Source organism: Trichosurus vulpecula, chromosome 2, assembly GCF_011100635.1.
Source record: "Trichosurus vulpecula isolate mTriVul1 chromosome 2, mTriVul1.pri, whole genome shotgun sequence".
Classification (NCBI taxonomy): domain Eukaryota; kingdom Metazoa; phylum Chordata; class Mammalia; order Diprotodontia; family Phalangeridae; genus Trichosurus; species Trichosurus vulpecula.
In genome coordinates this window covers 82,538,986-82,564,144 of record NC_050574.1, presented here as the reverse complement: position 1 = coordinate 82,564,144, position 25,159 = coordinate 82,538,986, and the positions used below count along the sequence as shown (strand labels likewise).

Genomic DNA, 25,159 nt, shown 5'->3' with positions numbered 1-25,159 from the left:
GGATCTTGTCTCCTACCACCCCTTCATTGCCTCCCCTACCCCCCCAGCCTCCATTCGCAGTGGCAGCCTCAGCCCCGCGCCTGACTCCCTCCAGAAACCCTGGTGGGAGCAGCAGTAAAGAACACCCCCAACCCCCTACGCCCACCCCCAGGCCGAACGGCCGCGCTGCAGAGAGGGGGGCGGGACCCCAGCTCTGCTTAGCTCTGGAGGAGAGGGGCGGGGCTCCCCAGGCCACCCCAGCCCCACCAGCAGCAGATCCCGCTGCGGGGGGGAAAAGAGGCTGGGAGTCCCCTGGAAAGGGGCAGGGAGATTTTAGGGGTTTGGGAGGAACGGAGGCAGAAAGACACAGGGAACAGGAGGGCACAAGAGGACACGGGGAGAATCCCAAGGGAAAAGATTTGCGGGGAGTCAAGGAGAGACCCAGGGGTAGAGAAACGGGAGGAGAGGCACGCGCAAAGGGAGGGACGGAGGGACGGAAGGAGAGAGGGGGAGAAATCCGCGTGGGAGCTCAAGGTGCCGGCCGGAGGCAGAGGGCGGAGCGGACACACACCAGAGGGGGCCAGTTCAGGGGCACAGAAGCAGCAGACGCGAGAGCAGGTGGAACCGGTAGGAAGCGGCCCCCTAGGCTCCTGGTCAGCAGGGGGTCTTGTCCCAGGCCCGCCTCTACCCTGGGGCCATGGAGCTGCTGGGGCTGAATCGGAGCGCGCCGGAGCCAGAGTCCCCGTGCGGCCCGGGTCCCCTGTCCCCCAACAGCAGTGTTAACAGCAGTGCCAATAGTAGCTGCGAATCTCCCCGAGGAGGCTTTGGAGCCAGCAGGACGCCCCGAGGTAAGTATTCCCCTTCTTCGATGCCCCTTTGCCCCATCTCTCTCCCATTCCCATGCCTCCTTCATCTAGGACCCTGTCCGTCTGGGTCCCAACCCCCATTTCCCACCTCTCCCTTCTCCAGCTTCCTCTGCCTGTCCCTTACCCTTAGTGCCCCAGGGACCCTACCACAAGCTCCAGAATGGAAAGCCCAAGACCATGGGGGTGGGGTGGCAAGACTGGCAGAGAGCACTAGGGGGCTATTTGTGAGCCCAAGGGGGAGATTGCTCTGGTGATCAGGGGACTAACCCCTTAAGGAAAATTCTTGATCTGCAAAGATTTAGAAACCTTCTGTGTGTAGGGTCCAAATGGAGTATACATTAAATCTGGTGTTGAGCCTAAGAAGCTGCCAGAGCTGAGGAGGCACTGGAGGCCGAGAAGATTGGATACCCCTGTTCGCTGAACTCCAAATGTTTCTGACCCCCTCCTCTTGGGAACTGGGACCCTTCTCCCCAGGGTTTTCCTCAGAACATTTCTCCTGCTGGAAACTGACCCCACTCCCTGTCCTATGACCTGTTCTGTCCCTTTGCGCAACACTGTCTCTACAAAAGCAAGTCTTTAATTCACCCCATCTCCATTCCGAGATTGCTCATTCCTCTCACATACACTCCTGTTACTCTGAGCTCAGTTCCCTCAAATCCATCATTCAAAATATCTTCTTCATCATCTTGCCTTGCTTCCTGGCCTCCCTTGTCACTACCATTCTCTTCATCTCTCTACAGAACACTGTGGCATCCCTGCCACACCCCTTCATCCACCTCTGGATGTTGGTCCTTCTGCCAGCTGATTCTCCTTGTGTTCTTGGCCTCTCTGCCCCTCTCCTTCAGAACCCCCTTCTACCTTCCACAGGCCCCTGGCCTCTTTGCTACCCCTGGTGCCTTTCACCTTCACTTCAATCACCATCCTTCATTTCCTGGAAGACCTGAGTCACCTTTTCCAAGGTGCCTTCCCAATTTGACTCTACTTCATTCGTGCCCTTCATCTGGGAATTCTTCTGGGCTTATAGAAATTGAGCAATTAATTTGTACTTGCTTGTTTTCTTATCTCTCTATCCGGAATGTATACTTTCCCAGGGCAGATGTATCTCTCACTGAATGGATGTTTGAATGAATGAATGTATGGTAAAAAAAAAAAATCTTTGAAAATCATAAAGTGCTATATATGTCATATGATATAAATAAAAATAATAAATTAGTTATTTAGCAAGATGAAGATAGAGGAACGATACAGAGATGGATAGAGGCAGACTGGAAGCTTTCAATCTTTTTTTGGTCCAAGAATCACCTTGGCCAAAGATTCCCCAGAGGACTTCCCTTATTCCCTTGGCATGTCCCTGTTAACCCCTAACCAGTACAATATGGTGGATTTGGAATTAGAGGAGCCCTGATCTGAATCCTGCCTATGAAACCATCTAATACAGGATCTTTGTCAGGTAATTTAGCCACTCTAGGCCTCAATTTCCTCATCTACATAATAAGGGAGTTGAACTAGATGCCCTCAAAGGTCCCTTCTAGCTCTGAATCAATGATTAACCTAAAATAGTGTTGGGGCGGGGGGAAGCCTACAGTGCCCATCTCAGAAGATTGTCATGCAAGGTTTTTGTATTACAGCATTTTTGCCAGCCTTAAAGGTGTTTCCAATGTTAAGTACTAGCATGGGCTAATGGATAGAAGGTCAGCCTGGAATCAAACTAGCTGTATGACCAGGGGCAAGTAAGTAACTTGTCCTCTTAGTAACCCAGGCAGTTATTACAACTATCAGTTATAAACCAGGGAGTTTCCACATATAGGAATTCCCCAGATTAAAAGAAAAAAAGTACCTCTGGAGAGCAGAAACAGTGCTCATAAGACCTCATGAGAGGATGTCTGATTTCTATGCAATATCAGAAGTAAATTAGTAATTCTCTCTTGGAACCAGAATATTGCTAGGACCACCTATGAAATAACATAGAGGCAGGAATATATGTGAGAGAGATGGGAGCACATGTGTATGTGTGTTTGTGTGTGTGTGTGTGTGTGTGTGTGTGTGTGTGTGTGTGTGTGAGAGAGAGAGAGAGAGAGAGAGAGAACCAAAAAGTATATGTAAGGAAGAGGGACAGAGGACTGAGCTAGGAGAGTATGTGTGTATGAGAGCATATGGGAGGGTTTCTGAGGTGGAGGAGTATGTGAGAAAGAGAGGAAAGGAACACTAAGCTAAGGGAATGTGTATGTTTGTGTATGAGAAGAAAGGGGGGTAGTGTGCTAAGGGATGGAGGAGTATACATTTGTGTGAGGGTGTGGGGTGGAGGGAGCTTGGGAGATGGAGTGGGGTCAGGGCAGGAGAGTGAGAGGGTGAGGTGGGTGACCAGAAGACAACCAGACTTAGAAATAAGACCCAGTAGCTGAATAATGAACAGATAATGAACAAAGGGGAGCTTCCCTGCTCTTTGCTCATACTCAGTTCAACCTGGTATTTAAATTTGCTTTGACCACCATCCCTGATGAAAACAGTTGGGGCTGGAAGGGTCAAGGGAGACTTAGTTTCTCCCTTCTCAGGCTGAGCCCTGTCCGGGAGTCCCAAAGATCACCAGTTGTATCTGGTGCTTGGATCAGCCTGTACTCCTCCCCTTCAGTCCCACCTCCTTCTTCCCTTTGGCCTTGTCATTCTACTTTCCCTAATCCCCTTCTCCTCTCCAGAGGGAAGTTCTTTCCAACTTGGTCCCCATATCCACCCTTCTGGCTGCTAGAGCACTGCACTTACATTGCAGTTGCTTCCTTTGCTGCAAAGATCTTAGCATCATAGATCCAAATCTGGGAGGGAACTCAGAGGCCACCTAGTCCACCACCGTCCCCATCTTGTGGATAGGAAAATTGAGGCCTCCTCACAAGGGCAAATGATTTGCACAAGGCCACAAGGAAGTAAGCCTTAGAGAAAGAATTTAAAACCTTTTACAGCTGTACTGTCATTAACTTTCTCTGTGACCTTGAGCAAGTCACTGTCTTTTGGGTCTTAACTTCTTCATTTGTACAAAGCGGTGAGTTCCAAAAAGAGGTCAGCGTTTCAAAAAAGGAAAAAGGAATTGGACACTTGGGGCTTGAAATATGTCATTACAAAAATCATAATCACTTTTCTATAGTTTTTAAGATTTACAAAGGACTTTCCCCACAAGAAGTATGTAAATAGGTCAAATATGATTACTGCCATTTTAAAAAATGGCTAGGACAGATGACAGTAGAAAATAAACTCCTTGTAGGCAGGAATTGTTTCACTTCCTGTGTGAATAGCCAGGAAGTACCTGTCCTATAGTAGGCACTTAAAATATTCTTATTAACGGATTGATTGATGAGAAAACGAAGTCTCGGAAAAGAAAATTGCCTCCCATAGTAAGTGTTTTTGCACTGAGGTGTAATGGAAAAAGCTCTAGACTTGAAGTTGTGGCTGGGTCCGTGGGAGGTTAGCATGAAATAGCCATGGTACTGGAATCCCAGGTCCTGGATTCAAATCCTACAGTTAACGGTCAGTATCCGTACAATTACAAGTCAGTTAGCTTTGCTGGGCCTCAGTTTCCTTTTCTGTGAAATGAGACGTCTGGACTAGATGACCTTTGAGATCTTTTCTAGCTGTTCATCTATGATCTCTAGATACTCTGCGTTGTGATACTTACTGGTCATGTGACTATGGGCAAGACACTTTACTGTCGTGAACCTTAGTTTCCTCATCTGTCATATGTGGATGTATCGTCATATAATGCTTACCCTCCTTATCTCACAGAATCTTGGAATTGAAATGGATTTTCCAAGGCATCTAGTCCAACCTGAGCATGAATGGGCGATCCTTCTGTAATATCCCTAATGGGTAGAAAACCAACCTTTCCACTTGAAAACCTCCATTGAGAGGGAATTCATTACCTCCCAAAGCATCCCATTCTACTTTTGAAAAGCACTAATGGGTAGAAAATTTTTCCTTACGTCAAATTGAAATTTGCTTCTCAGCAATTTCCACCCACTGATCATAACGTTAATCTCTGGAGCTAAGCATAACGAGTCTAATTTCTCTTCCAAGTGACAGCTCTTCAAGCACTTAGCTATCATGTTTCCCCTGAGCTTTCTCTGGTCCAAGCTAAACATCCCCAGTTCTTTCAACCAATTGTTTAATGGCACAGTCTCCAATCACCCTACCATTCTGATTAACTTCATTAGGACACTGACTCAGTGCTGTCAAACTCAAATAGAAATAAGAGCCACTAAACCATACATAAAGATCCCCAAGGGCACATCTTGACTTAGAAAACCACATATTAACATTATCTATGTTTTATTGTATTTTTATGTATTTCATTAAATATTTCCCAATTACATTTTAATCTGATTCAGACCACTCTCAGGAGTGTTGTAGGCCTACAGGCTGCACGTTTGACAGCTCTGTTCTAACTTATCAATATTCTTCCTAAAATGTGGCACACAAAACTGAGTACAATACTGTAGACATGGTCTGTCCATGCAGATCCATAGCCTTCCTGTTATGTCCCTTGTATTGGTCATTATACTTCTCTGAATTCAGTCTCAGCTCACGTTAGTTTTTTTGGCTTCTGTGTCCTTCTGTTGACTGATATTGACCTTGGAATCCCCAGAATCACTTTTAGACAAACCAATATCTAGCTATGCCTTTTCCAATCCTGTACTTATACAGTTGGTTTTTTGAACCCAAGAATAGGGCATTATATTTGTCCCTATTAGACTTCCTCTTGTTAGATTTGGCTCATCAGTTGAGATCTTTTTAGATCCTTACTCTGTCATCTAATATGTTTATGTCATTTGTAAATCTGATAATCATGCTAACCCCTTCATCCATGTTTTATTGATAAAAATGTTGAACAGCACAGAGACAAGAATATAACAGATTGTGCAATGGATAGAGTTCTGGGCCTGTAGTCGGGAAGATCTGAGTTAAAATCCAGCCTCAGATACTTGCTAGCTATCTGAACCTGGGCAGGTCCCCTAACCTTGCCTCAGTTTCCTCAACTGTAAAATGGGGGTGATAACAATAGTACCTGCCTCCCAAAGTTATTGTTATGAGAATCAAATGAGATAATATTTATAAAGCACTTGGTACACTCCCTGGCACATAGTAGACATTTAATAGATACTTATTTTTCTTTTTAATGACCTTCCCCCACCTTAACATAAACCCATTAATAATTACTTTTCAGGTCTTGTTATTCAACAGATTCCTGAATCCACCTAACTATACTGTTGTCTAACCCACATCTCCATCTTGTCAGAAATATAGCTTAAGAATCTTTGTCAAATGCTTTGCTTAAATCTAGGTATATTGTGCATATGATAGTCTCCTAATATCCTAGTAACTCTATCAAAAAAAAAGAAAAAGAAAATGCTTTTAGTGTGGCATGTCTTGCTCTCAATAAGGCCTTGCTTTTTTCTCTGAACGCTCTGAAATCTTCCATAATCTCAGGTGCATTTCAAGCAATAGGTGGAGCAGCCACTTGCTCAAAGAGTCCTGTCATTCCTACTTCAAGTGACTACTTCCTCCTTATTGGTCAGAATTAGACTCAAAACAATGGTTTCCCTCCTCCCTTCCACAACCAGTTGTAAAATGATTTTTTTCCATTTCTGCCGTGGGAAAAAGCACTCCAGCAAATGTTAGAATAATCTTCTTATCACTACAATACTATGCTGCCCTCTCAGGTTTGTGACCTGTTTTCCAAACATTTTATCTATTTCCTCCTTCTGTCTAGGTGGTCTGTAGAATGCTGATAACAGTGTGACTTCTGTCTTTCCTTTCATGGATTCTCACCCAAATGCTCTCCTTTCCAGGTTCTTTCCAAGTCCTGGATTTCTTCACTTGAATGTATCCTCTTAATATATAATCCTGTCATACCACCTCCTTGATTAATTCTATTCATTGTGAATCTGATATACCCTGCCATGGCTATAGTCCAGCCAAGAATCCCATCCTAATCAATTCTCAGTAATACCTATCAGTCCTTGCATTAGAATCTTTCAATCACCCTCAGTTTGTTTCCCATATTTTGTGAATTTGTATATAGACATCTAAGGCCATGAGTTTTATTGCTGACCCTTTTCTTGGATATTGTCTCCTGTTAATTACTACTCCTCTCTATTGATATACATCTTCCTATTTTGCATCTTCCTCTCTCTGTGGTGTGTTGTTTGGTAGGTGAGTGCGTGCGTGCATGTGCTCGAGTGCGAGAGCGCGCGCTCGCACTTGTGTGTGTGTGTGTGTGTGTGTGTGTGTGTGTGTGTGTGTGTGTGTGTGTGTGTGTACTCTGGAGCTCAGACAAACATGCAGTGCTCTCTCTCCCCTTCCCTTTTCAATTTAAAACCATCTTGATTAGATTTACAAGACTCCAGGCAAATATACTTTGAACAGTCCTCATTAGGTGTACTTTATCCCTGGCCAAGAGCCTATCATTCCTATATTTTCTGCTGTAGTCCATAAATCCAAATCTACCAGGGGTGTTGTTAAGAAAATGCTTTATAAACCTTTTTAAAGTACTAAAGAAATGAGGGCTATTATTGTTTTGATATATCATTTCATATTCATATTGTAGAGGGAAAATACTACAAATATTTACATTCTTTTACATTACCTTAATTCACTTTTCACGAAACTAGTGGGGTCCTAAGAAACAATTTTGTAAATACTGGTTGAGATATTCTCCAAGGCATGGGTTCTTAACCTGGTGTGCAAGGACCCCAAGAGATTCACAGATAGATTTCAGGGGGTCTGAGAACTTGGAACTTTCAGTATTTTGATATGATTGTTTTTTCTTGTAATCAGAGGTGTTTTATTTTATGCACTTAAAAACATTATTCCAAGAAAGGATCCATAGGCTTCACTGGGATCACTAAACTGCCAGAGGGGACCATGATACAAAAAGGTCAAGAACTTCCTCCTTTAGGCCTCCCTTCCAGGTCTGACATTTTAATTCAACAAATATTTATTAAACACTTACTATGTGCTCATTGCTATGGATACAGGGAGATATATTACAACCCCTGCTCTGAAGAAACTTAAAGTCTAATGTAATTTTGTCCTCAGCCTATCTCTGATTCTAGAAGATCCTGTCAACATAACATTCCACCCTCTCTCTGGCCTTTCCATAGGCCTTATACTCCCCTTAGTGGCAATCTGACTACCCTGTTTGCTCTTTAGCTTTTCTGGATGGATGGATGAATGAACGAAGTGGTCTGTCACCGCTCCTGGAGTATGCTACTCTTCAGGATTTGCTGAACTGTCCTCCTGAACCCCTTCTTGGCTTGATCCAGGCAAGGGTCTGTCCACCTCATCTGTCTTCTTCCTTTTTTCATCCTTACAAGTTTCTCAATCTCCAGAGCATCCTCCACACATGGTGTGTGGGGTTGAATTTGGGAGGTGGGGAATGAGGGAAAGAGCCCTGTCCCTGTCCATACCTTTCTTCCAGCAGCCAGATATTGCTTCACTGTCCTTCTAAGCCTTTCTGGTCACTGGGGACCATCCCTAATTGTGGATCCTTTCATGCTCAGCTTCCCAACTCCCAGCTTTTCTGGGTATCCCTACCTCAGTGAACTTTCCTTTGTCTTTCCTGGTTCCTCTTTCTCTGCCTGCCATTAAATGTGATTGGTTTCAGAGTTCTATATTCAGCCCTCTCCTTTCTGTCCTCCAGGATCTCATCCATGAAAGTATCTTCTATGTTTGGGTGATTCCAATATCTTCTTAGTTCTCCCCTCTTTTCACCACCAGTTACTGAGTGTTCTCTTCCCTTCACATTTTTCCTCTTTGCTACCTTCATTTCTTTTCCTGCTCCCCTTATTCTTCACCCCCACCCCATGACTTCCTATTTATTCTCCCCTCACACTTTCACTTTCCTTCCATCCTTGTCTCCCTCTACACTCTTCCTTTCCCTTCTACCCTTGCACCAATTTCCCCTTATTTTTTTCTAGAACTTTCTTTACTGCTCAGCCTTTCTTGTCCCCCTTGCCCTACTTTTGGGTAGAGACAGTCAACTAGCATTTATTAAGCACCTACTATGTGCTAGGCACTATGCTAAGTGCTGGAACAGAGCTGACTCACTGTAGAGTGCTACGTAGAACCATCCTGAGAAGGAAAAGACAGATTGAATAGAGGGGTAGGGTGCCAACATATGATGAAGAAAGGAGGTAAAGAGTGGATGTTGCCCAAGAGTCCTTCATGTGATGGCAGAATGCCAGCCCTGGGTCACCTAATGCCTACATTCTTAGCTCCCACAAACCAGTCTCACTACACATCTTGACTGGATAACATCCTAATTTGTACTGAGTTTTACAATCCCCTCACCCATTTCCGAGGAACTCCCCATAGCTTTTCCTAGGGGTTGACCTAAATGACCTCTAACTGTGCTCCCATCTACCCATGCATCCACTATCCATCTATCTCTTCATCCATGGACCCATCCACAAATCCATCCTCTCAATCGCTTCATACATTCAGTTAATTCACTTTCTTCATTGACCTCCATGTATGCAGACTTCTTGCTCCTCTTAGCCCCTGCAGTGTGGATGAACATCAGCATAGGTACTCAATCCCACAATGACACCCTCCACAAATAGCATTGGCTCCCTTGGTGTCTGAGGAGTGAAACACGAGCCTACCTGTGGACAGTCCCTAGTCTGAGGGCAGAAAGAGTCCCCAGCGACCTGAACTTAGTGAAAACTGTTTGACTGGGATAGTAAGTGTGTGGACAGAAAGATTGTCCAAGCTTGCACCTCAGAGTACGCAGATCCAAGGCCCACACTCATACCCTTGGATTACAGAGGAGAGAAAACAAGGTAAAGGCTCCAAGAAAAGTATAATACTTGTATGGTTATTCCTTTGGAATGGGCCCATGTCTGTAGTCTACCCAAGGAGCTGCTACCAGTTTTAAGTGGGTTTCCTATTCTTCCTAGCATTAGGCCAATCATCTTGACTTACTCTGTTGAGCAAAGCTGGAATGCATAGTCCGTACTTTTTTCCTAATTAAAAATTATTTACTTAAACTTTTGGGGCAGCTGGGTGGGCTTGTAATCAGGAAGGCTCATCTTCATGAGTTAAAATCCAACCTTAGATACTCACTAGCTGTGTGACCCTGGGCAAGTCACTTAATCCTGTTTACCTCAGTTTCTTCATCTGTAAAAGGAGCTGGAGAAGAAAATGACAAACCACTCCAGTATCTTTGCCAAGAAAACCCAAATGTGATCACAGAGTCAGACAGGACTGAACAACAACAGCAGTTACTTAAACTTACAGGATAAATGATTTACTAATCTCTAATGGCTAAATATAAGCCAAGGGCTAAAATTTAAAGCAAGACCAACAAAATTCCAACCCCTAGCTATGATTTTAAGTACCATTTTCTTCCCAATGCTCAAATGTAAACAAATTCCTTTCATTTGTTCAGCAAACATTTTTTTTTAAAGTGAGGGTCTGCTTTTGTCCAGGGCTATCTACTAGATACTAGAGGAAATAAGGTCAAGGAGAGGTGACCACTGCCCTCTGAAGTCATTAATAGGGGAAACATAAATAAAAATGAACTATTACAAGACGGGAATCGTTCTCTATGATACTTTCTACCTTTGTGATCATGGGCAAGTTCATGTCCCTGGGCTTCATTTTCCTCAACTATAAAATTAGGAATTCAACTAGGACTCAGGGTTGGGGAACCTGTGACTTCAAGGTCACATGTGGCCCACCCCTGAACTGAGGGATCTCAAGGCCCCCTTTGAACTTTCAGTCCTGTTCTCTGTGTGCAGAATATGAGTGTATAAGAGAATATGAACTACTGTCAGGTAAGGTGACATCACCTTTAGTGCCTCTGGTGGAGAAAAAGCCATATTCCTAGTTCTAGTTAGTTCTTCACACTCTCTTCCCCAATAGGCTTTCTTCCAGCCATTAACTAACTACCTCTTTGCAACTCACCAGGGTGATAATTTACCTTCTCACCTCTGCTCTTTAGCTCTGGAAGTGAGGACTGTGCCTCCCTGCACATTTCTTCCCAAGGGGAGAAAGCTTTTTTTTTTTTAATCTCTGTCTTGCTTTCCTGGAGGACATGGTTTCAAAACATTCCCTTCTAGCTTGGGGTTCTACAAATGGCAGATTTAAGAGGGGAGAATCTGCGACAGGGTCACTACTCCCTGCCAGTCATAAAAGTTTCATGGTTAGGCTTTTGATTCTCTCAAATAAGACTTTACCTGTGACACAGCGAGGTAGTACACTGGATTGAGTGCTGGAGCCAGAATCTGGAGAGACGTGGGTTCAAACCCTGCCTCATTTTACCTAGCTGTGTGACCCTGGGCAATTCATTTAACTTCTTTTCCTCAACTGTAAAATGGGAATGATTATCACATCTACACCTTAGAGAGGTTGTAAGGATCAAATGAGATGACATATGTAAAGTCCTTTGCAAACTTTAAGCGCTGAATAAATGATATAATTATGAGTGCCTAATTTCCCAAGAAAGGTATTTCTTTGCTGTTTCATCTACAGCCACAATTGCTTCTTAACCATGCCACCTTCCCACACCTCACATTTTTTTGCAGAATGTTTTAATTCTCAGTTGAATAGAACAACACTTTAGTAGAGGTACATGGGGATTTCCTCAAAATGAAGAGGGTCAGAGTGGGGCCCTAGAGCTGGTGGGAAGGGCTCCTGGGCTGGGGATATCTGATGGAGGGACCTCAAGTTCAGCAGGTCCTGACCAACCTCTTGTCATCTTTCCTGGGTCCCAGAGCTGGAGTTGGCAGTGAGGGTGACCCTGTATGTCGTGATTTTCCTGCTGAGCGTGGGAGGAAACATGCTGATAATCACAGTGCTGGGACTAAGCCGTCGTCTGCGCACGGTCACCAACGCCTTCCTACTCTCTCTGGCTGTTAGCGACCTACTCCTGGCTGTGGCCTGTATGCCCTTCACCCTCCTGCCCAACCTCATGGGCACCTTCATCTTCGGCACTGTAGTCTGCAAGGCTGTCGCCTACCTCATGGGTGAGCTCCTGGGCCTGCCCTGCATCACCTGTCTTCAGGAGAGGAGAGGGATGTGTAGGAGGTGATGGAGTGGGGTATGTAGGAACTTGGGGGTTCTCAGGGTTGGGCAAATGTTAGGATCTTTCCTAGGGTTTAGGGTTGGGGATACAGGAAGTGTTTGAGATCATATGAAGTCATCCTTGGCGTCTGTTGGCATGGTGATCATGTCTCTCCTGCCCACCTCTTTTCCCCAGGAGTGTCTGTGAGTGTGTCCACCCTAAGCCTGGTGGCCATCGCCTTGGAGCGCTACAGCGCCATCTGCCGGCCTTTGCAAGCACGCGTGTGGCAGACACGCTCCCATGCTGTGCGTGTCATCGTGGCCACGTGGCTGCTGTCAGGGCTGCTCATGCTACCCTATCCTGTGTACTCCGTTGTGCGGCCAGTGAGCCCCCGAGCACTGCAGTGCACACACAGCTGGCCTAGCAATCGAGCGCGCCAAGCATGGTAAGCCTCAAACCTCTGGGAATAACTCTTCCCCTTAGAGACGCCCCTCTACCAGCTCACATAGTACCCCTCTTCCGTGGGCTTCTGAGTGTGCCCAGCAGGCCAAGAGGATGCCCTTTCCCTAGTCCCTGAAACATGTCCTAGCAGACCCCTTATCCTTGGTCTTCTAATTTACCCAGCCCCGTGTGGGTCTCGAGGCTGCCTCATTGTGTGCCCGGGAGAACTCAGCTCCCATTGCAGAGGCAATCTTTGCCCCTCCACACCCCAATCCTCCTCCCCCATTGAGTTGGGATCACTGTGTAGGTAGATAAATTGCAAGTTTCAGACCTCACAGGGCGGGCCTCACTGAAGGTGTGGTCAGGGATCTTCAGTTCCCCAAGTTCTAGTCCCCAGGCGGTTTCCTAACTCGTCAGTAATTCCCTTGGTGTGGGTCCCAAGTGCTGGTGGCAGGTGTCCCTGTTACGTGATTGCTTAGGGCTGGGGGTGAATGGGTTGGGGTTGCTACAGTAAACAGGTGTCCTCGCACACTTTGATTGGTGAGGTCAAGCGGGAGGGGCCCAAGGCTAGGTCAGCTGCACTTTGATAGGATCATCTGTATGGCCTGGCCCCTCCCCCGCCCCACAGGTCTGTGTTGCTGCTGCTGTTCCTGTTCTTTGTGCCTGGCGTAGTCATGGCCGTGGCTTACGGTCTCATCTCCCGTGAACTGTACTTGGGGATCCGCTTCGAGAGCCAGAGCCAGAGGCATGGGCATGGGCAGCAGGGCCACAACGGCGACCACAGACAAAATGGATTACCTGGTGGGCCAAGCCCAGGTCAGCAGGAGGATGCTGCTGGGGTGGGGAAGGGAATGGGGTTGGAAAGACTGTCAGAGGTAGCTTTGGGGGAAGGTGGGGGGACCCAGGTCAGAACTAAGGCCCAAGAGGAATCACTAGATCACAGATATAGAGCTGGAAAAGACTTTAGAGGTCATTCAGTGACATTTTACAGATGAGGAAAGGGTAGCTCAGAGAGGCAAGTGCCCACGTTGCTCAGGGTACTGAGTGGCAGATCTAAGACATGAACCCAGGTCCTCTGGCTCCAGATCCAGAGCTCTTTCCGCTCACAACTCTAAGTCATTAGAAATCATCTCATTCACAAATTAAGAAACTGAGGCTATAGGTAACTCACCCAAGGCCACACAGGTAGTAAGTCTCAGAGCCAGATTCACCCCAGAACTCAGCTCCTCTGACTCCCAGTACAGCACAGAATTACTCAAAGGTCATAATTAGGTTAGGGGTCACAGGAAGAGCAGAGTCAGAAGACAGTTAAATGTCAGAAGCTCCAGTGTTCTTGGAACTAGAGACCAGGTGGCTAGGTAGGGTTTTGGGGTCCATATGTCAACTCTAATTTCAATCCTTCCTCCCCTGCTTAGCACTTTCCAATGGGCCAAGTACCCGACCATCTGCAGGCCAGGAGGGTGATGGCTGCTATGTGAATCTTCTCCCAGAACAATCTGGAATGGAACTCTCAGCATTGACCCCCACTGCCTCTAGAAGGGACACCCGAGGCCCTGGACCTGGGGTGAGCTCATGGCCAGCTCAGGCTCAGGCTCAGCTGCAGGCCAAGAAGCGGGTAGTACGGATGCTGCTGGTGATCGTGGGGCTATTTTTCCTGTGCTGGCTGCCCTTGTACAGTGCCAACACATGGCGTGCCTTTGACAGGGAAGGTGCTCACCGTGCCCTCTCAGGAGCCCCTATCTCTTTCATCCACCTGCTCAGCTACGTCTCTGCCTGTGTCAATCCACTTGTCTACTGTTTCATGCATCGGCGTTTCCGTCAGGCCTGCATGGCCACTTGTGCTAGATGCCGACCCCACCCACCCCGTGCCCGAGTTGCTCGAGCTGGGCCCCGGCTGGGTGATGATCATGAACTCGACCATCCCACTACCTCACTGTCTCGTCTCAGCTACACAACTGTCAGCACACTGGGTCCTGGTTGAGGGCATCCCAAGACGTGCAGTCCATGTCTTGTTTAGGAAGACATGGAACCAACCCATACATACACTGCCCCTCCTGCCTTGGGGAACAAGAGTCCCTTCTACCTTGGGGAAAATGGGCATCCTACCATAGGGAGCCCAGTTCCCTCCACTGCTGCCCCAGGGTGGCACAGGCACCACTCCCCTGTGGACCATAGAAGTCCTAATCTCGCACTGAACCGAAACTGTAAACTGTCACTGGGCACACAGGACTAACAGTCTTTACATGGATACACTTCTAGAGATCACATACCCCAAGACAAAAAAGACCTCCCTGGACAAGGGGTAACAGCACCTATCATGACATAGTCCTACCTGGGGAGGTTCTAAGGGTAGCACAGGTGACCCCTGACCTACTTGGAGCTCCTCTGGACAGGGAAATGGAGCTCACCTGCCCCAGCACTGAAGCTCACAGTCAGCACTGACCCTGGGGTGCACAAGGCAGACTCAGCACCTACCCTAGCAGTGTGCCTGCAGTCTGCACTGAGCATCCTGGCCCTGAATTTAGGTCCTTTATCTGTTAGACCACAAGTCACTAACCCCCAGCTTACATTTACTGCAGAGCCCAAGAAGACACATAAGACACATGGATGTCAAGGAAGGTGTAGGAATAAAAATAGCCTCTGTTCCTGACAGCACTGTCCTTGTGGGGTCAGAAGCTACAGGAAGGCTCATGCCTAGAGTGTGGGGAGAACTGAGCCCCAAACCAAGCCTTTGGTGGAAAGGGGCTCAGGAGGGCAGAGATCTACCCCAGACCCCTCTTGACCCCCATCTCTAGAATTCCAAACACATCTCATATACTCTAGTCACCTTCCATGGTGCATACCTGTTACCTCTTCCTCTCTATACCCCAGTCGCTATACGCATCCCTTTACCAGACGATAGCCCTTCAAGCACTTGAATATAATGAGCCTGTGCCCATCCTCCTTCTCCCAAGCCCTCTACAGGCTAAACATCCCCAGTCCTTTCATGCTAATAATGAGCTGCCATTTGTGTGGCACTTTAAGGTTGACAAAGTGCATCTATTACCTTTATTTGTTCCTTTATCTAGTCCTCGAATGGTATGATCTCCAGTCCTCCCACCACCCTAATTGCCCTCTTCTGGACATTGTCTGGTTTGTCAGTGCCCTTAAAAATAGTGTGCCTACAACTCAGCATAATATCCCAGATGTGGTCTGAGAGAGGCAGAGTGCAACAGTTGGAATGTAATATCCCTTGTTCTGGACTTTTGCCCATTAAGAAGATGTTAGCTTTTTTGGCTGTCTCTTACGAACATGACTGGCATTCCTCTTTTCCCAGTAAATCATTGTTATTGCTTAAAACCTTCCATGGCTTAGTGAAAGGGAGATGGCGGTGGCAGTTTGAGCTGCCAGGAGACTAGACTGCCAGGATCAAATTTAACCGAGGGCCAAGGTTGTATACCCTGAGCGGAGTTCATGGTGTGCCAGGGCAGGCTCATCTGGGGCCCAAGACCGCTTTCCCCATGGTGTCCAGGAGGTATCCTTACCCCTGTACCCTGGGGACCAAAAGCAGAGAGGGATGCCTCCAGTAGCAGATCCATGTAGAAGAGAAAAAAAAAAAATAAGATTGGAAAGGTATGCTCTGGCCAGACTGAGAAGGAGCTCAAATACCAGGCAAAGGGGTCTGAGCTCATGGCCGTAGCATAATTTAGAGTTTACAATGTACTTAAAAGGTATGTGTGGGATATGTGCTGCAGGTTTGGGCTCAGAATGAATTAAAAAGCCTTTATTAAGTGTTTACTATGTTCCTATGCTCAGAGACTGATTTGCATGAGGTCCTATATCTCATTGCTGTTAGAAACTGGAATCTAACATGGTCTGACTCCAAGTCTAGGCTTTCTTGTCTTGGGATCAAGGGACAGGTAGGGCCTGGGTGGGGGAAGGGGGAAAGGGCAGTGCAGATTCCAAGGCTGGTCAGTGCTCCAACTGTTAGGGAGTGAAGAAAGCTTTCTACAGAGATCTGCATTAGTGGGGAGAAGGGAGAGGATACTGGTACCCTGGTTTCTGGGAGCCAAGATTGCCCTGTAGTCAGACTCATGGAGGCAGCTTGGAGCAAGGGGAAAGGGCTCTGAACTAGAGGGACAGGAGATCTGGGTTTAGGTTCTAGCTTAGCTGCCAGCTCCTTATGTAACCTTAGGCAGATCTCTCCTTCTCTGGGCCTCAGCTTTCCCATCTCTAAAATGAGGGGGTTGGACTAGATGCTCACCAGCTAAGGCTTTATAGCTTTGACAACCTATTGTTGTATCATGAATCATGCCCATGGGTGGCATTCTCTCGGGAGGCAGAGGAAGAAAGACCAAGGGGAGAGGGAAGAATAATGAGGGAAAGGGTGCAGATGCAACTGAGCAAGGCAAGCGAGAGAAGGAAGACTTGGAAATAGGTATGAATGAGGGTGAATAGGAGTGGGATGAAGGAAGATAGGGACTGGTGGGGTAGGAAGATGGAGGGGTGGGAATAAAGCTGGAGGACAGTGAAGGTGGGAAGACTAGGAAAAATGAGGAGAGGGTAGAAATATAAATGTGGGACTGTGGAGGGTGGAAGAAATGTAAGTGCTAGACTTTGAGCTAAGAAAGGGACCTTAGAGGCCATCAAGTCCGACCCTTTCCTTTTACAGATGAGTGACTTGCCCCGGGTTATACAGGTGGTAATTGTCTAAAGTGGGTTTTGAACCCAGGTCTTCTTGCGTCCAAGTCCAATACTATAACCACCGTACCATGCTGGGTAAAGAGGGGAAATAGGAAGGAGAGAACAGAAAGTGATGTCAGAGTGAGGAGGTAAATTAAAGACTGTATGTCCATCCACTGGAGCCACCGAGGACATTTGGTCAGGGAACGACCTGCGCTAGGGGTGAGAAGGTTTTCAGAAGATGTAAGTCTAGTTCCCAGTAAACGGCTTGGATTTTCTTTTTTCTGATCCGCAGGAAGGAAGGTCGTCATTGCATGGTAAATCCCATATAAGGACCTTCCAGATGCTGTTGTTAACAGTAGTGCTCTGGGATAGCGGAAGCAATGATCTCACTGGAACAAAAGATTTTATAGTTGAAAGAATTCTTAGAAAAGGTCTTCATTTTACAATGAGGAAATTGAAGGTCAGAGAACAGAATTGACTTGTCCAAGACAGTAAAGGTCAGAGATAGAATCTGAACCCACTCCTGATTTCACTTTCAATGCACTTTTCCACTAAACATTTCCTCCTACCTATCCAGTACGTGTTTAAATATCTTTTTGATAAGGTCCACAGCACCTCTGAGACTCATTTTAGAGATGAAGCTGCATCACCAAGAAGAAACTGCCCTAAGGTCACAAAACTAGTAGTACAGAGCCTAGTTTGGAAGAGAGAAAGAGAACTCTGAATTCATTTATGTGATATGGTTGTTGCCAGAGATGGACAGTGTAAAACAGAAAGGCTTCTACCTAGGATTTGACCTCATGGATTTTCTATTGTAGCACGGCAGGGGAGTTAAGCAGTGGGTGATGCATAGACTTCCCATAACTGTCGTCAGACCCCAAATTTCTCTCATTCCCTATAGATATCTGATATGCAGAGTGAGTGGTCTTTATCCGGTGGTCCAGCTCATCCTGTTATATACAAAGTCAGTTAACAGCAGTTATTGAGTATTCTCAATGGAGAATCTTATATGAGGTACAGGTGAGTGCAAGTGTGTTGTAGCATCTGTGATGGGATGTTTGTTTCCAGACCACCCTCCTGGTTGGTTTACTGTGGCTTCTGGGTTATCTTTGGGCTGCTCAAGCATCAGGTTACCATCAGAAAAGTCTCACTCATATTCCTGTGAGGTCTATATGTTGCGATAGGTAGGTAGATAGGAAACATGAAAGCAGTTGCTATGTATCAGGCACTGTGCTAAGCACTTTACAGATTACAAGAACACTGGGAGGTAAGTGCTAACGCCCCTAGTTTACAATTGAGGAAACTGAGGCAAACATGTTAAGTGACTTGCCCAGAATCATGCAGGGAGTAAGGATCTGAGGCCCAGTTTAAACTCAGGTCTTCCAGATTCCAAGGCCCAGTGCTCTATCACTTTACCACCAGTTGCCTTTGGAGAGAAAGAGAGGGAGGGAGGGAGGAAGAAAAAGGAAAAAGAAAGAATAGCATTTAAGTACTTTGTGCCAGCCTTAGCCAAATTCCTACAGCCCTATCATGAAAAACTTAGCATCATAGACTTAGTGCTAGAAAGGATCATCATGGAGGTTATCCAAACTAACCCTATTCATTTTACAGATGAGGAATCTCCTGCCCAGAGATGTTAGTTGACTTGCCCAGGATCACACAGCTAGTAAGTGTCAGAGGCAGGATTCTAGCTCCTATCTTCCCGAACTCAGTTCAGGCCACTTTGCTGCATTACAGAAGAGACTTCCTTCATATCCTTTCTGCCCAAATAATTATGTCCTTTCCCCACCTAACCTTTGTTCCCTTAATAGCTGTGGGTGGGTTCCTACCTTTCTCCACGCAGAGTTCCTTTTATGAGTAAACCCTGTTCTCAGTTCAAGTTGCTTACAGTTGTAACTAGGGAAACAGTACAGGAGCATCAGAGAACAGGGTAAGATGCACAAGTCCATATACATAGTAGGCACTTGATCAGTGTTGGAAGTCTTCTAGGCCAACCCTTGGAGCTAGGAGCCTCCCTAGTCCCTGGCTAGCAACTTTGAAACTCTTATCCTCAAACCTGGCTTCATGCCCACTGACAAGGAGCTCCTGCTCTTTGGTCCCATCATTGTGTCCATCTTTCCTCCAGGCCAAGGACATTTCTTCACTTTAATGGCAGATGATACCTTGACGAGGCCAAATGGTGGATATCCCTTCCACACAGGTTGGCACTACTCTACCGAGCTTCACTACCACGGGTCCAGGCCAAAGTCACTTATTCTTCCAACTCTTTGTGGAGAAATCACTTGGATGGACTCAACCCAGCTTAGCACAGCACCTGGCATATAGTAAGCAAATAATCGATGCTTGTTGATTCCCTTCCTTCAGCTGGAGCACAACCCACACTGTCATTAATACTTCCACTAGGAGACAAACAAATGGCAGCAGCTATTGAAAGCACTTAGAGCATTTTTCTGGCTCAGACAGAAGGGTAGGAGTCTGATTCTCCCTTCTCCCATTTCAGCCCTGCCAGCTAGTCATTGGCAGTGACATTGGGAACACACTACCAAGGCACCAGAAAGGACCAGTGGCACCACATCCATCACCTACCTCTACAGGACATTATGTTCTCCTCTGGAGCAGTATTTTATTCTTCTTTTGTATTCACTTTATACATATCTTGTGTTTACTTACCTGTGTGTTGTATCTTTTCCCACCCCTGCCCCCATATAGCATGTAAGCTCTTTGGGGGGGGGGCTTTCGTTTTATTATTGTCTTTCCAGAGCCTGACACAGTGCCTTGTACATATTAGGTACTAAATACATGCTGACTGAATTTCTCCTCTGCCTTGTGACACTTGATGGCCAAGTGAAAAGAACATTATACTTGGCGTCACCAGACCTGAGTTCAATTCCTGCATCTGACTCTTCATACTATTGTGACCTTGGACAAATCACTTGACTTGTGTGAGCCTCTGTTGCCTTATCTATAAAAAGAAGGGGTTAGATTAGAATGATTCTGAACTCCTGGAGTGGGGGTGGCTACAATCATGTTTAGCCTTTTTTTGTATCCCTAGTGCCTGGCACAGAGTAAACACTTAATAAATGCTTGTTGACTGATTGGTAGACTATAAAATTTTTTTCCAGCTTTAGATCTATGATCCTCCTTTTCCACTCTCCCTTTCCAGCTATCCTCCAGTCCCCACATTCAAATTGTTTCGGATAGTTATTGTCTTCACTTTGATCATGAACAATGTTCTCATCCTCTTTTAATTGAGGTTTTAGATATTTATCTTGGTTTTCTATCTGATATTTTCCCCATTGGTGTCATAACCTTACAGTCACAAAAATGCATGTTATGATTGCATCAGATGAAGAAAAGTTAACAAATTTATGAATCAGAGTTTGGGTTATACTATTTCCCTTATGAAAGATAGATAAGTATTTGTTACATTAAGCTTTGTAAACAAAATTCCCTCTGGTGCTTTGCATGTAGTAAACACTCAATAAAACATTTGTTGTCTTGAATTATCAGTACACAGAAGTGTTGGCTGAAACTTAGTCTTTGGTATGAGAAATTTGGGAGACATGGGGGAGAATGCAGCAACCAGTTATTAAGTTCCTACTGTGTGCCAGACAGTCTTGTAAGTGCTTTACAAATATGATTCATCTGATCTGCACAACAACTCTGAGGGTAGGTTCTATTATTGCCATTTGACAGTTCAGGAAATTGAGGGAGACAGAGGTTATGTGACTTGCCCAGGGTCACACAACTAGTAAGTTTCTCAGGCTGGTTTTGAACTCAGCTCTTCCTAACTCCAGGCCCAGTGTTCTATCCTTTATGCCACCTAGCTGTCTCATTGGAATTAATATCTTTTCATTCTATCCACAAGCAGCCCACATCTTTCTTTAACTGTCTGCAATGGTTTAACTAATAAAGGATATCTTCCTCAGATTCTCAAGTGGATTGGTGATTTCATCCAATCTGGAAGTTCCCCTTATTGATACAGACCAACCCAAACCCAAGCCTGCATATCTTGTGCAGCTCTGAACCATGCCTCGTTATAAAGTACCCCAAGGGGAGTTACCCAATATGCTGGCAGTAACCCTTGATTTCTTCATTCTAAGGCAGAACATCTTACTTTAAACAAATGACAACTTAAAAAATACAACCAGAATCCCAGTAAATTAAAGGATTCTTGCTTTGTTCTGCCTTCCAAATGACGTAGTCACCTCTTCCCTCCTTTGGACATTTGCCAGTGTTAAGTTTTTCAATTTGACACATTTATGCCTGCCATTGGAGATACTTAAGATCCCTATGTAAGATTAGGACTTGAAAGCTAACCAAGTCTTGCCTTAGGGAAGGGCTCTGCTTCCTGGGGTTCTTTACTTAAGATGTTATGAGTGCTTTTTTTTTTAAAAATTGTATTTCAATATAAGTTTTTTTGGTAATTATATGCATTTTATTTTATGCATTTTAAAAACATTATTCTGAAAAGGTGATCCATAGGCTTCCCTAGCTTGCCAAGTGGTCCATGACAGGCAAAAAGTAAAGAGCCCTCCAAACTGTTCTAAACTGGCTGATAAATTCTATTTGTAGCTCCCTGTTCTAGCCCTCAACACCCTCCCCAACACACCTCAATTGTGTTACTGCCACATCTTTCTCAGACACGTTTGCCATATGAGTAGGTGGGAGGGATGAGGTGATGATGATAACAGCCTCCATTTCTCCAGTCTCCTCCCTACTTTCCTTTAAATTGGGCAGTACTTGGTGGAGGGAGGTGAAGAACCATGGTAAAAGAGCCTTTTCCTCTCTGTGGGTTCACCCATAGTGAAAATCAGAATAGACTATGCTTGTGCTGGCTCTCGCTGTGTTGAATCTTAATCATTGCCTCTGACATTTATAGCCTATGTGACCTGAGGTCTCTTCACCTCTTTGGGGTACAATTTCCTTATCTGTAAAATGAGAGGGTTGCACTAGACCTATAAGGTCCCTTTCAGCCCTATTTCTATGATCCTACAATTTTAGGCATTATAAAGTCTAGTATGGCCTCCATAATTGTATGAGACCAGTTGAATTATAGTAGAGGTCTATAGGAAAAGACAAAGGCTATTTGGAGGAAATCCAGTTTTCCTTTCTTCTTTCAGACACTTGTCTAATCAGCATCCTTTAGTGAGGAGTGCATATAATATGATTTGTGGATTTATTGGCAGTTGGACTCTTTACAGGTCCAAATTACTCAATTGCCGTTGGCTCTTAGGATCAAATACCAAAAAAGGGGCCAGAGAAAGAGCTATGGAATGGGAAGCTATGAAAAGACACCCAAGAGAAAAACTCAGTTTACCTTCCTATTCTGTTATTGTTACCTCTTATGCCCTCAGTGTATACATGGGAATATCCTCAAGGATATCTAAGAAGTATTTATGAGTTGGGACCCATATTCCTATGGGTCACTCCTAAGCCTATGGATCACTTTCTCTTAATTATGTTTTAAAATTCAGAAAATAAAATACATGGAGTTACCAAAAATCCTATTGGAATACAGTTTAAAAAAATATTCACACATGCCAGGAATTCCTTCCTCCTATGTAGAACCTCATCTTCTTTATAACAATACATAAGTCTGAGGAAGTAACCTCTGACACAGAGAGGCTGCCTTAGGTCACACAGCTAGTAAGTATGGGAGACAGAAGTTTAACTCAGGTCTTCCTAACTCTTTTACCAAGAACAATTTACTATGAGAAATCCCATTCATGGTACCTTGTTCTCAGGGCTTCTCATGCTGTTCTCCATTCCAGACTAGATTCTCTAGTCGTGCAGGTCACTCACTCTGTTCATCTCTGTTCCAGTTACTTTAGTTAAGCTTCTCATTTTGCTCTTGCTCAAGGATCTTTCAATAACTTATAAGTTTTCACAAGCTTATTTGAATCCTATTCCCTCTAGAGTAGTACCAGCTACCAACACATTTAATAATGGAGTGCTGTCCTTCTGGAAAGCAGTTTGGAACTATACCCAAAAAGGCACTTAACTGCTTATTCTTTGACCTAAAAGTGCCATTACTAGACCTACCCTAGAATGAAAGGAAGAAGAAAAAACTCTATATATAGAAAAATAATTTTAGCCGCTATTTTTGTAATGGCAAAGAATGAGAAAGTAAAAGAAAGTAAAGGGGGTACCCACCTACTGGGGAATATGTAAACAAACTGTGTTAGAGAAATATAATGGAATACTACTGTGTTATAAGAAAGGATGAAAGGGAGTTTCAAAGAAACCTGGGAAGGCTTGCTTATATGAACTGATGCAGAATGAAGGGAGCAGAACCAGGGGAACAATTTATAAGATAACAACAATGCCTAGACAAACAACTCTGAATGATGCAAGAACTCTGATCAACACAACGATCAAACATGATTCCAGAAAACTGATAATGAAAGGTAATGGACTCACATTACAGGATGAAACTTAAAATTTTAGACTTGACCAATGCAAGAATTTGTTTTGCTTAACTAGGTACATTTGTTACATGGGTTTTAATTTTCTTTTTTTTTTTTTCAGTAGAGGTCTAGCTGGGAAGAAAAAAAAATAAATTTTTAATTGAAAAGAAAAATTTAATTTTAAAAATGAACTGCTATGTGAATGTTCCAATATAATAATTTTAACTCATCCTCAATTGGACATATTTTTAATTATTTTTGCCCAAGAATGAGGATAATGTTACTATAATTCTTCCACTTAGGACCTGTGACACTTGTGAGAGGCCAGAGTTAGGGGTCTAATCCATCACCTTTAGATAGTTCAGAGTTAACTACCTTATTTAAGACAATGAAACACTTTAGGTTTACAAATTGTTTCCCTCAAAATAAGCTAGGTAAGACAAGTATTATTACTCCCCTCCCCTTTCCCCATTGTATAGTGATGAACCTGAGATGTAGGGAAATTAAATGATTTGTACAGAGTCATTCAGCTAGCATCAGAGCTGACTGAGAGCCAGGCCTTCTATCTCTAAGACCAATACTCTAACCATTATGGCCTGTTGACTCTCCCCACCCCCACCCTCCAAAATAGGATCTCTATTATGAAAAAAGATAAAAGGATTATTTTGCCTAGAGAAGAAATAGTGGAAGAGGAGCCCATAGGTTCCCATGAGGGATCTCTTTCAGACTTTTTCCACAGATGCTAATTCTTTCAGTGGTTTCATCCTTCAGAAAAAGGGACAGCCATCATGGGCTAATCAGTAGGATCATCTTGCAGCACTTGACTGTTGGTTCTTCCCTATAATTCAAGTCACACAATGCCACTCGCATTTATCCCATTCTTTCTGTTTCCACTGCTCTAGCCAGGAGAAAATAGCCAAACACAGCTGATGACATTTTATATGTAAATTCTAAGGGGTTTAGAGTTCTACCCTACAATTTGGTTTGGTACAACAACTTTCTCACAAATTTTAGTCAGTAAAGCCAAATGGGCTTTCTATAAATAATATAATTTCTGAGTTAAACAGGAAGGTTAGGTCAGGGGGAAAATCAATAGTTCCAGTAAAAATGAAAGGATTCATCAGAAGATGAGTGTAGGTAGGAAGAGCAACAGACAAAGCTGTAAAAGGTTAACAAGGAAAGAGTACAAAAGGCATAAGAATTCAAAGTCTTCTGTTCAATAGTTTACTGGCCAATAATAAGACTCATCCTATCTAGAAGTTGTCTCAAGCTCAGAAAAGTAGGCCACTATTTTTGGCCAGAAGAAATGGGATCATCCCTTTTTCCTCACCAAAGCTTCCAGGCTGAAGTTCAATTCCATTTAATTCAATAAATATTTCTAATGTTCCAACTGCAAAAGGCCATTTAAATTTGTTTAAATATAGACGTAGATGTGTACTACAATAATTTTGTATTATAATTTACCCAGAGTCAATCACTTGCCATAACAAGGCTTTAGTCAGATAATTGTTAACTTACTTGCCAAGTCAAGAGATATGGTAGCCAAGAGCAACTTTGTTTGGAAAATAAACTTGTTTGTAAAATTTTATGGTGAAGGATGATGAAAAGTTATGAGTAACATTATCTTATAAAACAGAATTTGTAGAGGATAAAATCAGATTAAATCAGACTTGACAAAAGACCCAAATAAGCAAAATTATCCTGAGGGCATTTAAATGAAAGTGGGAGGAGAACCGCAGAAGAAAAAT

General features: G+C 44.5%; 1 protein-coding gene across 1 annotated transcript; it reads left to right on the top strand.

Annotated features, from left to right (window-relative positions):
* Positions 1 to 676: 676 nt before the first annotated feature.
* On the top strand, positions 677 to 15,205 carry CCKBR (cholecystokinin B receptor). The gene is made up of 5 exons (XM_036745936.1): positions 677 to 827; positions 11,606 to 11,857; positions 12,091 to 12,340; positions 12,965 to 13,152; positions 13,752 to 15,205. The coding sequence occupies exons 1-5, from the start codon at positions 677 to 679 to the stop codon at positions 14,315 to 14,317; spliced, it is 1,407 nt and encodes a 468-aa protein (XP_036601831.1). The 3' UTR covers positions 14,318 to 15,205.
* The last annotated feature ends 9,954 nt before the right edge of the window (positions 15,206 to 25,159 follow it).